The sequence below is a fragment of the Sciurus vulgaris genome (genome assembly GCF_902686455.1).
Source record: "Sciurus vulgaris genome assembly, chromosome: 17".
In the NCBI taxonomy this organism is placed as follows: domain Eukaryota; kingdom Metazoa; phylum Chordata; class Mammalia; order Rodentia; family Sciuridae; genus Sciurus; species Sciurus vulgaris.
In genome coordinates, this window is record NC_136478.1 from 49,373,236 (window position 1) to 49,389,541 (window position 16,306).

The 16,306-nt window shown below is 49.8% G+C and overlaps 1 protein-coding gene across 2 annotated transcripts in view; it reads left to right on the forward strand.

The window, feature by feature from the left end:
- SIPA1L3 (signal induced proliferation associated 1 like 3) overlaps positions 1-16,306 on the forward strand; it is a 127,419-nt gene that overhangs the window by 40,107 nt on the left and 71,006 nt on the right. For both annotated transcript variants that reach the window (XM_079119922.1, XM_079119923.1), the window contains exons 3-7: positions 3,414-3,544; positions 9,897-10,085; positions 10,955-11,129; positions 13,727-13,830; positions 15,345-15,502. In XM_079119922.1, the coding sequence (XP_078976048.1) occupies positions 3,414-3,544; positions 9,897-10,085; positions 10,955-11,129; positions 13,727-13,830; positions 15,345-15,502 (757 nt within the window). The remainder of the gene's footprint in view (positions 1-3,413; positions 3,545-9,896; positions 10,086-10,954; positions 11,130-13,726; positions 13,831-15,344; positions 15,503-16,306) is intronic.

The following is a 16,306-nucleotide window of genomic DNA, read 5'->3' on the forward strand; positions in this document are numbered from 1 at the left end:
GGGCATGCTGTGGCTTGTCTCTGAGACCCCCACTGCTCATGCATTTGCTCTGAACCAGGCCCTGGTTCTCGGTTCTGAGGGTGCCATGAAAATGGGACCTGCCTGCTCCAGGGCTCGTGATGCAGTGAGCCGAGCCACAATGAGCACTTGGCCCATGTCTGGGGCTTGGCTAGCGGTCCGTAAACCCGGAGCCATGTGAGACTATGGATGCCCAGTTATTCAGCAAACATGGGCTTGGTGCTATGTGCCAGGCACTTTCTAGAGCCTGGGGGGTGTAGGATTGACCAGCACCTAATGTCAGTTAAGATAGGTAAGGGGTCGTAGGGTGCCGAGTGCCGCTGAGAAGGGTAACGTCCAGAGGAGGGAGAAGTATGTCCAGGGGTTTGCAAATGTCAGGCGGGGCCTCTTCAGAGGTGCACTTTAATACTGAGTGGAGGCAGGAGACGTGTGCAGCTGGGAATGGCATTCCTGGCATGGGAAATAGCGAGCACAAAAGACCTGAACACTGGAAGAATAGGGAGGAGGCCAGCATTGCTGGGACAGTGACTGGGGGAGGCTGGAGGGAGCCATGGCAGAACAGTGACAAGGACAGATAAGTGGAATTCTTGTGGGCTTTGGTGAAGATTCGTTTCTACCCTAAGATGCAGTCACTTAGGTGGGCTGTGAACATGGGAGCACCCTGATCTGTGCTCCTGGCCTCCCTCTGGCTCCCTCTGGCTGTGTTGGGTCATGCTGTTGGATTGAGAGAGGACCAAAGAGGAGGCTTTGGAATGGTCAGGAGGAGGAGAGGATGCACAAGTTCAAGATGGGAGCCCAGGAGCCAGAACAATCTCATAGACAGGTTCTGGATCCATTTCGAAGGTGAGGCGATTGAAGTGAGGGTACCACCAGGGAGAGATGGGCTTCGTACAGCATCAGTGCTATGGGACACTCTCTGGAGGGAGCACAGCAGAGTGCGAAGATCACAGACCCAGGTAGTAAAAGAGTGGAAGAGAAGCCTGCTGGCAGGACGTAGGCAGCTCCAGCTCAGCTCCAGCTGATTGTCATCATGAAGAAAGGCAGACACACCTAGTGTTGACAGGCAGTTCTAATTTTGCAAAATTCTCCTGAATTCAGATGTTTTAGTGTAGACTTTCCTAATTTTGAAAATTATTTTATTTTTTGGTACTGGAGATTAAACCCAGAGGCACTTTACCACTGAGAGCCACATCCCCAGCTCTCTCTATTTTTCATTCTGAAACAGGGTCTGGCTAAGTTCTTAGGGCCTCACTGAGTTGCCAAGGCTGGCCTCAAACTTGTCACTCCTGCTTCAGCCTCCCGAGTTGCTGGGATTACAGCCATGCCCTACCGTGCCCAGCTGACTCCTGATTTTTAAACACTGGCAGCTGTATTCAGAATCACTTATAACTGGTAGGAACTGGTTGAAACAATATAGAAGTGTGTCTCATATAAAGAAGGCCAGTGATCATCAACCCAGGATTGATGTGGTTACTCTTTAGCACCAGTGCAATGCCAGACTTAATATATGGCTTCCAGCCCTCACAGTTCCTGGCCCCAGGGCCAAGGTGACTGCTGAAGGACCAGCCATCACATCCATTTGCAGGCAGGCCAAAAGAAAGGGAAAGAATGTATAGGCAGACCTCGTGTGAAATCAGGCTCCTTTGAAGAGCTTTCTCAGAACCTTCATCCAGCTGTTTGTACTTATTGGCCACTCCTGTCTGGAAAGAGGCTGGGAAATATAGGTTTTTAACTAGTCAAAGTCTCTCTTTTCATCTTCCAAGAATAGAGGGTTTATTTTATTTTATTTTTTATCTTACAGGAGGGGGAAATGGATAATGGCTAGGCAGCTAGTACTCCACAGAAACTTATTTAAAAATTTTTTAAAGCACTGTTCCAGTAAACATAACAAGTGTCAACTAGGTCATCCTGCAGGGCTCAGAGCGCATCCACGAGCTCCAGCCCTGGGTCTGGAGCATGTGTCCCGCAGCTCAGTAGCTGTGTGATGCATTTCTCCCTCATGCTGTCTGCCTGTGAGGAATGGAGCTGATCATAGTAGGATCTCATGCCCAAACCAAAATAACACAAGATTGAAAATAAGAGGATGAAAAAAGAAGTTCCAGACGGTTGCTGATCAGGAGAAAGAAAGCTGATGAGGCAGCATCAGTGTCACACAAAATAGATTTGAGTCTGAAAGCATCATTTAGAGGAACTAAGGGGGCCATTTATGTTCATTTTTAAATTCACCAAGAATCTGGAAACTGGGAACCTGGCAACCTGGTTTAGGGCTGGAGAAATAAACTGAGAAGGCTACGTGGAGAAGTAGACAGATCCTCGTCGTCATTTGTGCACCATTTGTGCTTACAGTAGACACTCAATAAACACTGACTGATGACTAAGTAATTTATGAGCTTCTGGGGCTACAAAGAAATCGTTTTTTAGCCAGGAGCAGTGATGCATTTCTGTGATCCTAATGAGCTGGGAGGCTGAGGCAGGAGGATCTCAAATCCCAGGACAACCGGGGCAACTTGTAAAGAATCAGGTTGGGAAGGAGAGGCAGCTACTCATAGGGCCCTTTTTCTGGGATTGGTGGCTGCTGACTTTGTGGACTTGAGCCAAGACAGACTGCCTGTGTGCTCCCATCCCAGCAGGAGACTCCAGGAAGAACTGTTTGCCTGAAACAGTTATAAGATAGCAGCAAGTTTTAGGGAAAGGGGGAGACAGATGTCATTGAAGGGAAAAAGCAGGTCTGCTCCTTGACTTGCTGAAAGCTCTGTCACCTAAGGGGAAGAGAGCAGGGTTTAAAGAACCATGGTCAGGTAACGGTGCTGCTTAGGGACTTGTGGTCCACAACAAATGTCATGCCCTAGGGTGATAGCCAACACTTTAGTCGTGTGGTTACTGAGTGTCCCACCTGGAGAGTATTAACTCACTGACTCCTCAGGACTGCCCTTAAGCCCATTTTACTGCTGAGAAAGCAATGGAGCCACTTGACCTGGGCCGTGTATCTTATTTCACCCCAGATTTGGGCCAGCAGGAGGCTCTCTGGACTAGTCTTAACCACTTGGCCAAGGCTGGACCACTTGCAAGTGCAAGATTAACACCAGTGGTGCTGGGAGTCACACCCCATGCACTGTACTGAGCATCTCACATGTGCTCTCTGAACTGCAGGTAGCATCAAGGCCTCCATTTCTCAGATGAGAGAACCAGAGACTCTCTAAGTCTGTGACTTAGAGCAGAGTTGGCACAGAAGGTTGGGCTTTCACTTTTTCTGGTTCTCTTTTGAGCGGGGATGTGATGAAGCATGAGATCTGTGTGACCAGGACCCCGCCCCCTCCCCTGTCCTCCCATCAGCAGGGATGGGAACTGTCCTTCCCCACCAGCTGACTCTGAACCCACCTGCTCTTCCCATGCAGAGCATGCCAATTACTTTGGTGTGGACGAGAAGCTGGGACCAGTGGCTGTGAGCATCAAGCGGGAGAAGCTGGAAGACCACAAGGACCACGGACCTCAGTACCAGTACAGGATCATCTTCCGGACCCGAGAGGTAGGGCCCCTCACCATCACTGTTATTTTCTAAATCATAATGGCAACTCAGCTTCTTGTATCTGTGCTCTCTGAACCAGGTTCTGGGGTCAGGTGCTTCTGCTTCTTCCATCATCCTCCTAGGAGCCCCAGAAGAGTGATCCTGTTAGTCTCTCCATTTAACAAAGAAGGAAACTAGAGAAGTTAACTGACTTAAATGGAATCAGTGAAAAGCGGGCAGGCTGGGATTGAATCCAGTGGTGTGATCCAGAGCCTAGGATTGCAAGGTTTCTTTGCAAGAGATTAACTCTAGTTAGCATAAAAATAAAGGGGAAGGGCTGGGGGTATAGCTCAGTTGGTAGAGTGCTTGCCTCACATGCACAAGGCCCTGGGTTTGATCCCCAGCACCGCAAAAAAAATAAAATAAAAATAAAAAAATAAAGGGGAGGTGAGGGATATGAGGTGTCCCACATAATGGAAAGAATGAAGGCAACAAGCCTCAGCCTGGGCACGCACAAATTGGAGGATCTCAACAGGGCCTGCTGCTGTGCCTGTTAGCTCAGAACACTCCCAACTGTGTCCTTCCATTGAGAACAGAGAATTCCGTGATCCAGCTGGGCCAGAGGTCTTCCCCTGGATTAAAGATCAGCTGTGGCTAAGGAAGAAAGCCTGGTGGGTGCACCTTGCTCTACTGTGAGTCTAAATTGTGACAAAAAATCTATTTCTTACTGATTAACAGGTTTGTGTAATATACAGGGCTAGGGTAAGCTTCAGGTTTGGCTGGACTCAGAGACTCCAGCAACGTCACCAGTTTGCCTCCTCGACTCTGCTCGGCATGTCTCTACCTCCTTTAGCATTGTGAATATCATTCTCTTCTGCCACCAGCAAGCTGTCTCTATATCATTGGAAAAAGGAGACCAACTGCTTGGATCTTCTATAACTTCCCATCAAGAAGGAAGGACTCTTATCTGCCAGGTTTCTGCTCTGCGTGGATCTCGAGTCTCCACCTGGGTCGAGTCACTGTGGTCAAGGGTGATAGAGGAAACTGACTAGCTGGAGGGTTGAACTCCACCCTGGGGCCAGGCCAAGGGCACTGCGATTGATGGTTCCATCTTCTGTGGGAGCCACCCAGAGGAGGCAGGATCCTCAGCAAAGAGGGTGGCGGGAGGCAGGCAGAAATGATAGACTCCCAAAAGGCACAAGTAGGAAGACCTTTTCAGAAAAGAGACAATCAGCAGGCAGGCCACCCAAATTGGGTCTCCCTCAGCTCTGCATTCCCCAGCTCTATGGGCCTGATGGAAACTCAGTAGGCTACTGCTGCCAGGGCTTTGAGTTTGGGGCCAGCCCAGTATTGGACCTCATCCAGGCTGGCAGATGCTGCACCGAGGGTCCTCACCCCATCCCCTGACAGACCTTCACAGAGGCTTTGTGGCAACTGAGAATGGGCCCCAAAACCATATGCCCAGGCTGTCGGTGGTCCCAAGCCCCCTTTTCCCTCTGCTCACCTTTCTGACCAGATGAACACCACATCAGAATGCGAGGTGACAGTTCACACAGCATCAGACTGAGTTAGGACATATGGACAACTTCTGGGTGAAATGACAACCACATTCATGTAGGAATAAGCGGGCTTGAGCTGTAGTTGCTGTTATCACTGCACACTGCTTAACACTTGCATTGTCAGGCATTGTTCACGTCCTTCATATGTTTACTCAGATCTCATCACAGTTCTGTGATGAAGACACCCTTGTCCTCATATGTGTGACAGAACAGACTCAGAGCAGTTAAGGAGTTGCCTAAGGCATCCTCCAGTTAAGTGAAAGGGCTCGCTATTGTCTGTGCTCCGGCCACTGTATGGGGCTGCCTCTGGTAGGCCCCTGACTGCCTAGATTACACATTTGGCCCATTCCTGGGTCATGAACTTGGATAACTTGGTGCCAGCATTTTTGTTTTTAATGAAAAGAGAATACATAGAATGGATTTTCCAAATGCCAGTGCTCACAGGTACTGAGACCTTGTGCGTGTGTGCTGGGGCAGCCTGTGATCTTCCTGCTGTGCTTCCTATTCAGTAGTTTGAAACTGGCTCCAGACTGTTCCTTTCCACTTCCCACCCCCAGCACCCACCAAACCGGTCTCTGGAGGCTCCAGTCCACCCCATGCTGGGCACAGGGACCCTGAGTCTCATGATCATCACCCCCACACACACACCCGCCAGCCCTGACTGGAGTCACAGGTACAGCAGTGAATGAGCAGCAAAGAGGCGTGGGAATGTGCTTCTGTGAGGGAGCAGACAGCATGCAAGATATCTACTAAATTATGCAGTGATAAGACCAGACCAGGTGATAAAGTGGAAAATAAAGTGAGGTAAGGGGATAAGTGTGGAGGGCGGATAGATCTTGAGACAGGATGGTCAAGGGAGGCTTTATTGGGAAGGTGACATTTTGAATAAAAACCTCAAGGATAGGTGAGGGAGGGAGCCATGTGAAGATCTGACAAAAGAACAGTCTAGGTGAAAGGAACAGGTAGTGCAAAGGTCCTGAGGCAACTGTGTATGTCTTCATCTATAAGATGGGCTGTGAGCTGTGCCTGGACAGATAGGAAGGTGCTCTCAGGCTGAGCCCTGTGAAATGGCAGCAGGGACTGCAGGGCAGCAAGAGCTCTGAGTGCCAGGTGCCATGTGACTGACGAGACTGATGGCTGACATTACTTGCCAAGAGGTTGGAGCCTGTGCTGGGAATGTGGGGTCCAGCTCATGGACAGACAGGGCTCTGTCCTTCTGTCCACACATGCATGCCTCAGACTCCAGTTAACCAGGGCACGGGGTCCAGACTCCCTTCCAAGTCAGCCTGCTGGCCTACCCCAGATGGCCACCCTCAGCAGCCAAGCAGACAGTCCCGAGTGGGCCCGCATCTCCCAGCAGATGGGATGTGAGCATTGGCAGTGCCAAGCTCCCCAGGGAGGTGAAGCAGACTCGGAGCTGGGCCCTGGCACCACATGCCCAAATGCCAGCTCCCAGCGAGCCTGACAGGGCGAGACTGGCCAGGGCTGCCCTGCCCCAGACCCTCTTGCTGGCACTGGCTCAGCTGGAACACGGGTACCCCAGCCAACCAGGGACTGTCTGGCCCAGTGGGCTCTCTCCAGCTTGGCATAGGTAAGTTTTTGACAGTCCTTAGTTTTGACAGGGTTAGAAGTTTGGTTTTATATTTTCCTCTTCACTTTTTCTTTTATATTAATAAAGAACCAAAAACTCATTGTTAAGAATTTAAACTACATAAGTATGCAAAGTAGGAAGGGGAATGTCTTAGTAAGTGAAGAAAGCCAGAGCCATGGTGTCTGGCAGGACCCCATCCGTGTTCAGCAGGTGCGTCTGGGTGTGTGCGTGTGCACAGACGCTTATATAAACAGTCCCAAAAGCATACTGTTAAGTGGGAGGGAAGCAAAGTGTAGTTTCTGCCTTAAGGTTGGAGCGCTTCTCAAGTGTCTTTGTGGCTCTGCATGAGTATATGTGACACGTCTGCACGCAGCGATGGCCGACGTGTGGGGCTCTCGCTGTGTTCCGGATGTGGTGCTAAGCAGTACACGTGGGTTTCCAGTTCAGATCTTTTCAATTCTTTGAAGTAGGCATTCTCGTCCCCATTTTGTCAATGAGCAAATGGGCCTAGGGGAATTAAGCCACTTGCTCAGGATCACAGAGCAGGGGATGGGGTGAAAGGCCATACCTGCCTCTCAGCATAGAAAGGCAGGAATGCATTTGTGCAGAGACACAGGTAGTGTTCTTTCTTACATGGCACTGTGTCCTCTAACAACTCACTTTGTTCCCTCAGTGAGATGATGCCAGGCCTTGGGTTCTGAGCAGAGATCTGTGGCCTGACTCAGCTTCAGTGGAGAGATTGGACTGGGAGTGGGGCAGGGGCAGGGAGCCCAGGAGGGAGAAGACAGCAGTGCAGTGGAAGATCATGGTGGACATGACCAGGTATAGGAAGATGGCACTCAGGATCCAACAGTGCCCTTCTTATCCCTAGTGCAGGGATAAGAAAAATGAGCAGGGAGCTTTTCAAGTAGTGAGTATTGGTTAAACAGCCAAAGCCAAAATCTCAGCACAGGACACCTGTCTTCCACGTGGAAGAATGGAGGTTGGTTTGTTTGGTTTTTTAGTACAGGGAATTGAACCCAGAGATGCTCTACCGCTGGTCTACATCCCCAGCCCTTTTTTATTTTGAAACACGGTCTCATGAAGTTGCTGAGGCTGACCTCAAAATTGCCATCTTTCTGCCTCTGCTTTCTAAGTCACTGGGATTATAGGCAGGTGCCACCAGGCAAGACAAGAATGACGATCTCTGGTCCTTGAGGTCTCTTGTCCCCAGCAGAGGGCGCTGCGGGACAGTGTCTGTAGGATAAAAAGATGCTGATCCTATTGGTGCATTAATTGAAACTTAACAGCCCTGTGGCCACCCAGGCTGGCAAGGCAAAGTGCCTGACATCATTGCTATTCAAGATTGCCTTGCTTATGATAAGAGAGATGTGTTTGTTTTATTAATCACCGGGGCCAGAACTGGGAACTCCCAACCGTCAGATCATTCCATTCCGTCCACGCACACCTCTCTCCCAGGTCCTGTTTGGCAAGGGTGGGCTGTGTGCTTAGAGACGAGGTCATGACACACTTTTGCTGCCTCCTGTGTCTGTTGACTTAAGTGAGCATGTTTTTACAGTTGACACTGGTTTTCTTTAGTGTTTAAACCACAGCTCCAAGTGTATTTTAGGTGCTGAAGCCCCAGGGGAGGGATTTTTTTTCCCTGTGGTGTTCCAGGCTCTGGCTATGCATTCTTGGTATGGTGTTGACCTGCTGTGCTTGGCCCAGGGCATGGCATAACCTTGTGGCCAGCAGCACACTGTGACTGGAAGCCTGAGCTGGTGTTAGTGAGGACATGGCGTGATCAGGGCTCCCAGACAGGGCTAGTGGGATGTAAATTGGTACAAATACTTGGAAATCTGTTGGAAGTTTAGTAAAATTTAAAATTAGCATGCTTAGTGATTTAGCAATTTCTAGGTGTAAACCCAAAAGAAAATATGTTCATGTGCACCAAGAGGTACTTCAGTGAGTGTTCCTAACAGCACTATTCACAGTTGACAAATACTGGAGGCAGTTCTGGTGCTCTTCAAGGGTAGAAAGGAATAAATCCACAGGGTAAAAACATCCACCTCTCGCTACAGTGTGGTTGAATCTCATATATACAGCATTAAGAGAAAGAAACCAAATAACAAAAGAATACAAATCGCCTCTGGGGCTCTAGCTAAGTGGTAGAGCACTTGCCTAGAATGCACCAGGCCCTCGGTTCTATTCCCAGCCCCATGAAAAATAAATAGATAAATAGATAGATAGATAGATAGATAGATAGATAGATAGATAGATAGATAAGCCACTTGTGATTTTTCATAGAACAGTGAAAACCAGACCCATAGTTTGATATGCAAGCTGACGCCATTATGCAGGACTGGCAGGTGCTTTACATGAGTGTTCACAGTAATAACTAATTAATTAATTAATTAATTAATTTTGGTACTGGGAATCTAACCCAGGGGCCCTTTACCACTTAGCTATATCTCCAGTCCTTTTTATTTTTTTTATTTTGTGACAGGGTCTTGCTGAGTGGCTGAGGGCCTTGCTAAGTTCCTGAGGTTGGCCTCAAACCCGAGATCCTCCTGCCTCAGCCTCCCAGGTTACATTTATGACATAATGTTATTATGATGATGACTGTGGGAACCTACCTCCTTGTGGAGCCTGTTTAATTCCTATAACCCGTCTCCCCCACTCAGCTGTCAGTGCCACAGGACAGGGTCTTAGCTCATTCCCAATACTTAGAATAGGACTGGCACCCAGGAGGCAGCATGTGGCATGTGCTGGACAGGAAGGCACATGGTATTTCATTTAACATCCCAACAACCTTTCAGGTTGATAATACTATTGCTGTGCCCATTTTTGTACCACAGACAAGGACATTGAGGCTCACGGATCTGAATTCACTTGGTCAAGATCACATGGGAAGGAGGCAGCAAGTTCTAGGTCTGGCTCAGACCCAGGACGTTTGATCAGCCATGAGAACTTTCTGGTTTTTTCACAGTACTGGAGCTACATCTCTACCCACAACCCCGCCACGCCTTTTTTTTTTTTTTTAAAGTAGGGTTTCACTGAGTTGCCTGAGCGGGCCTTAAATTTGTATTCCTCCTGCCTTAGCCTGCCAAGTACCTGGGATTGCAGGCATGTGCCACCCTACCCAGCTTGCCTTCAGACTTCTTAATCTCCCACATGCCTCTTGTCCTCTCAAGGCCTCAAAGATTCTCAAACCTCCTGACCTTCCCTCCTCTTCCTTGAGTAGCTCATCACTCTGCGGGGCTCCATCCTGGAGGATGCAACCCCCACAGCCACCAAGCATGGGACTGGGCGCGGCCTGCCCCTGAAGGATGCGCTGGAGTACGTCATCCCAGAGCTCAACATCCACTGCCTGCGACTGGCTCTCAACACTCCCAAGGTGACGGAGCAACTGCTGAAGCTCGACGAGCAAGGGGTGAGCAGGGCTCGGGCAGGGCTGCTGAGCTGGGGCTGCCTGCGGCCCCACTCCCTGTACTCTTTTCATCTCATTTATTTATTTATTTATTTTGGCAAGTAATAAAACCCCATTTGACTTAGTTTCAGCAACAGAAAGAATCTGTTAGAGCAGCCACCTAGAAGGGAGACAACCACCAGGAAGTTGGTGGGTGCATGTGAGTGTGTGTGTGTGCACGCCCACGCGCACATGTGCATGCATGTTATGCACACTGGCATATGAAAGAGGGAGAGAGAAGGTGAAAGAGAAAGCCATCTCTCCACACTGGCTTCTGGTGTTTCTCTGGCCTCTTCCATCACTACCAGTATTGCTCTTGGATTTACAGTCATACACAGACCCCAGCTAGCTGAGTCTGTACTGTAGAGTCACTGATTAGCCCCTGTATAAATCAGGTGCAGAGTCCATAGTTCAGGGACCAGGAGAATCAGGGATACTAGAAATAAGCATGGTTAGTAGGGGCCATCTCTACCAAAAAAGCGTGGACCTTAAGCCTGGAGCTCCCAGATTTTGCTCAGCAAGTGCCTGTCCACTTCCCGTAGGAAACTGTCTGTGCAACCATCTCTACCTTAAGAGTGGCAGCGCCAGCCACCCTCCATCCCCAGTAGAGAGAGCAGGTGGCACAGACACCTTCCTGCACTTCTCTGGAAAGGGTGCGTGGAGAGAGACAGCTGGGTTCTGCCTCCACATCTTTTTCCTTCCTCCCAGGCCATGGCTGAGTTCCCAGGTGGTCGTAGCAGCTCCTGGGCTCAGCACCTCAGAACCGCACCTTGTTCCACTCCTTTCACCTGCTTGGCCAGGCCAGTTCCATACTGCTGCTCTTGCCTCCACAGCTGTGCCGGAAGCACAAGGTGGGCATCCTGTACTGCAAGGCTGGCCAGAGCTCTGAGGAGGAAATGTACAACAACGAGGAGGCCGGCCCGGCCTTCGAGGAGTTCCTTGCCCTCCTGGGCGAGAAGGTCTGCCTGAAGGGCTTCAGCAAGTACGCCGCCCAGCTGGATGTTAAGAGTAAGTGACAGCCACCTCGATCTGATGGGAAGGACACAGGGTATGGGACCTCTCAGGTGCCACTGATGCGAGCGTAAATAGTGCAACCTTTGGGATGGCAGTGTACCGACCGCATTCTAGCAAAGTTTGAAGACATCCTGCTGTGCAGATCGGCAGTTGCTCTCCACAAGCTCTGTACATGGGCATCAAGAGCTGTGGGCCCTGGAGAGCTCCTGGCGCACCCTGCGGAATCCTAGGAGAGTCACACAGCAGAGCTGTACTGGCCTGGAGGAGGGCCGGCCGCCTGCTCCGTGTTGCATGTAGACAGCAGATCTCAGGAGAGCAGGTACCAGAGGATGCCTTTCACGTGCTAGCTAGTTAAAAAGCATAACAGCATATTGTTTGGGAATTTGTTTTTTTAAATAGCAGAACCCCAAGGAAACACAAGGGAATGATAGATGCCACATTCAAGCCAGTGGACACCTCTGCAAGGATCAGGTGGATATGACTGGAAAATGATGCTCATGGTAGAGGGTTGGTGGCATTCTCTGCGTAGAGTGCACATGCATATGTGAATGTATCTGATGTGTAGGAATGACATGCTTCATGATGAGTAGTTTGGGAACATGGATGGATGACATTCATGGGTGTGTGCTGCGGGGTGGCCTGTCAGTGGGTTAGTGGCTCAGGTTGGAAGTCAGAAAGCCCCAAATAAGCAGAGCATGGTTGCACATGCCTGTAATCCCAGTGGTTTGGGAGGCTGAGGCAGAAGGATCACAAATTCAAAGCCAGCATCAGCAATTTAGCAAAGCCCTAAGCAACTTAGGAAGACTGTCTCAAAATAAAAAGGGCTGGGAATGTGACTCAGTGGTTAAACACCCCTAGGTTCAATCCCCAGTACCAAAAAGAAAGGAAGGAAGAAAGAAAAAGCCCCAGGATGACTGAATCACTCCTTCCTCCCCACACCTCCCAAGCCTCAGTTTGCTCAATTGGAAAATAGAGGCCCAGGTCAGGAAATCAATCTGGGAGAGCCAAATAACTTATCAGGCAGCACATGTGGCTGTCATCATCATCTTTACCTGCACCGAAGGAGGCAGTAGGAAGAATAAGCATACTCTTGTGTCACTTACTGGCTTTGTGATCTTCAGACAGTTGGCTTTGCTTCTGTGCCTGTTTCCTCATCTGCAGAGCAAGAGTAAGAGTTGTACTTAACCTTAGGGGCTTGGTGAGGGGGAAATGTGACAAGCAGATGTTCTCAGAGAGCCCCAGGAAGCATATGCCCCAGGGCAGAGTCTCCCCCACTAAAGGCAGGGGTGCCCCTAACTTGAAGAGCCACTTGGAAGTTGCCTGGCTCTGGCCTTGGTCAGCTGTGACTTTGGTGTCCCCATCTGACCTTAAAAGGCAGCATGGGATACTGTTTTTAAAAAATTCACCCAGCTGGAGACCTGGCAAATGGCAACACCTGTAATACCAGCAACCAAGACAAGAGGATTGAAAATTCAAGGCCAGCTTCAACAACTTATCTCAAAAAATGGGGAAGGCAGTGTTGGGAATATGGCTGAGTTGTAGAGTGTTCCTGAGTTCAATCCTCAGAACCAAAAATGAAAAGGAAAAAAAAGCAAATAGATGTAGAGGGACTGGGGGTATACAGCTCAGTACTAGAATGCTTGTCTGACATGCACAAGCCCTGAGTTCCATCCCCAGCAGTGTGGGGGGAAAAACAGTGTGCCAGGCATGGTTGCTCAGGCCTGTAGTCTCAACTACTGGGGAGGCTGGGATGGGAGGCTCCCTTCAGTGCCAGGAATTCAAGACCAGCCTGGGCAACACAGTAAGACCCCATCTCAAAAAAAAGAATCAGATCTGGAGTCAGCTAACCTGAATTCTGATCCAGACTCCACCACTCATTGCAGTGTGACCTCTTTGTGCCTCAGTTTCCCCCTGTGAAACATGGGGTCAGTAACCAGGTATGCCTCTCCCCAATCATAACCCCCCTCCTATTAGAGATAACCAGTATCCTGACTCACATGATAATCATTTCTTGCTTTCCTTAGCTTTGCTGCTTTTGTATGCATCCCTAAACAGTATAACTTGTCTGGCCTGCTTTTGCATGGAACATGAACAGAATCATAGTGTGTGTTCCTTTGTGTCTGGTGTTTTTCACTCAATCTTATAGGATTCACCCATGTTGCACCTGTGCCTTGTTCTTTTTCCTGGCTGTATATTTTTCCACAGTATAAATATACCACAGAGTGTTGGTTCATTCTTTTGACTGATGTTTGAAAATTCTTGTACCCAAAGCACTGGGCTATCAATTAAACCTACCATCAGGTTTAAAAGATGTTGCTAAAATGTTTCCCAGTGTGGTTGCACCAGTTTAACCTGCCACACCAAGGGTTCCAGTTTGTCCACATCCTCACCAACCCTTGGTACTGTCAGACTTTTTAATTTCTATCAGCCTGGTGGGTGTATAGCGGGAGGTTTCCTTTTTATCTCAATTTATTTTAAAGAGTGGATTTAAGTAAAAGCATCAAGTTAAAAACTAGCACAGATGGTATGTGGGATATGGCAAAAACCCAGAGGCTTTGGAAATGTGGTACTAACTCATGTTTCTGTCCCAGCTGACTCCACGGGAACCCACTCCCTCTACACAACGTACCAGGACTACGAGATCATGTTCCACGTCTCTACCCTGCTCCCTTACACCCCCAACAACAGGCAGCAGGTCGGTATTTCCATTTGGTGCTCAGTTGGGCTCAGGGCATTCTCCCTGCTTGGCACTGTTGGCTGACTGTTCACCCAGCATTGTCTCTCCTAGGGCCATCCTGAGGATCAGAGGAAGGCCCTTGGCCTCAGAGACCATCAGTCTCATGGCCACTTCATGTGGGAGTTAGCAACTAAGCCAGGTGTGATGTCTGGTTGACACCGGTTCTTCTGTCCCTTGGCCACCCTGCCTGCCTCTCCCTACACTAACTCCCTTAAGGGTCTCTTAAGTCATCACTGGTCTTATGAGAAAGAAGAGCAAATTACAATTATTTTGACTGCAAACTCAAACCAAACTGGCAATAGAACAAAAAAGGGGACTTACTGGGTTATGTAACTCAGGGAGGGGGCTGACTTCAGGTATTGCTGGGTCCAGGGGCTTGGACAATCTTAGGAATCCTCTCCATTTCTCTCTCCTGCTTTTCTTTTAGTAACTACCTTCATAGGTTCTCATAAGTAGTGGCAAAAATGCCCCCTAACAACCCTAGCTCACACCCTGCCAGCTTAGCCACACCACGGGAAAGAGACTTGTTCCTTCGGTTGTCCCTGGAACATTTCAGGGCTGAATCTTGCTAAACCGTTCACATGCCCAGGCTCTGAGCCTGGGATGGGGATGAAATCAGCCAACTAGCCAAGCCTGAGCTGCCCATCTAGAGGCTTAGTGGGGTCTGCCCAACTTTAGACAGGGACGGAGATCAGTGAGGGCTTCCCAGAGGGGATGGAAGGTGGGCACCCACAGCAGACACCCACTGCCAAAAGGCCACTGGTGCTGCTGCCAGCTCCTCTCCTGGACACACCACATGGACTGGGCCTGGGGAGCAAATTCCCAGTTTCTAACGAACAGAAGCCCACAGAGTGCTGAGGATTTAGGAAGTGTTTATTTTTTACCTGTTGCACAAGTGACATTGTAGGTTTCCCAGGCCAAAAGTGGTCGCATGTCATTGACCGTGAGTTTACCCTAACTGTAAAGAACATTGATCTTGGAATTAGACCTTATTTTGGTCTTCACCACTTACAGTTGTGTGTGACCTCAGTAAGAGCTTTCTCCTCTCTGAGCCTTAGTCCCTCCTGTCATATGGGCTGAGTGGTAATGCCATGTCTCATGGTCCTTGAGAAAGGGCCAGCCCATGGAGGGCACAGGAGGCAGGCATTGCCAGCTCCCAGGTCGTTGGAGACCTAGTGGGAAAAGCTTAGCTTATAGAGTTCAACAGCAGTGGTTGGAATTATGGCTCTTGCTCTCCATCATTGGTGAGGTAGGGTGAGTCACTTAACCTTGTGAGCCTGTTTTCTCATCAATAAAAGAGGGTAAAAGATGCTCTTCTAAGCAGGGCAGGGATGGGACCTGACTCAGGTACTTGCAGGCTCCCTCTTGCTGCATGTGGGAACTGGCTGTGGGGATGCAGCAGGAACAGGACACAGGACCCCTTGAGCCAACCTGTGACGTTTCCTCTCCCCCTTCTGACACCTGTTTACCAGCTACTGAGGAAGAGGCACATAGGGAACGACATTGTGACGATCATCTTCCAGGAGCCCGGAGCACTACCTTTCACCCCCAAGAACATCCGCTCACACTTTCAGCATGTCTTCATCATTGTCCGAGTGCACAACCCCTGTACGGATAATGTCTGCTACAGGTAGGCGCCACCATCCCTGCTCCCCAGCACACTGCTGAACTCCAGGGCTAGTCACCAGCAGCAGGCAGCATGCAGAGGGTGGACAGCCTGGCCAGGTCAGCCACCTCCTGTGCAGCTTGGTAACCATCCAGCTGGGGCTCTGTCCATGTTCCCACACCACCAAGAGAAGGACTCCCGCCCCCAAGGGGTACGCTCCCCAGTTCTAATCAGGAAGCCAGCAGGGATTGTATTTGTCTGGGATCTTTTGTTGCAAGTGACAGAAAACCCACTCAGTCTGGCTGAACACAAAGAGGCAGTTGTGTGTATTGGCTCCAAAAGTGACACGTGGGCACAGCTGGGTGCATTCCACTTCCTGCATGGCACTTGGTTTCTGGCCACTCTCAGTGTAGCATCCTACCAGCTGCAAATCTGGCAGAAAGAGCTTTTCTTCTTCAGGAGTGGAGCAGAAGGCCCAGGATGGAAGGCCACTGACCTGATTGGAGACAGGTGCCTGTCCTAGAGCAAATGACCAACCAGGCTACAAGAACAGAGGCCCAGGAGCAATGGCCCAGAGGGGAATCTAAGGACAGAAGGATGGGGGCAGGGCAGGTGGACCACCTACAAAGGTGGCTGTCACTCAGGAGATAGAGGGGAAGGTTTTAGTTCACAAATGATAAGTAACACAGGCCTCCAACCTGCTGTGTCCTTTTTCTGTCCTCCTCAGCTACAGCACTCTCAGAGAGTGGGGCAGGAGGGTGGAGCCTTGGTCCTTGGAAACCACCCACTCATTAACAGGCCCAGACTGTCAGCGTGGCCTGGGAGACT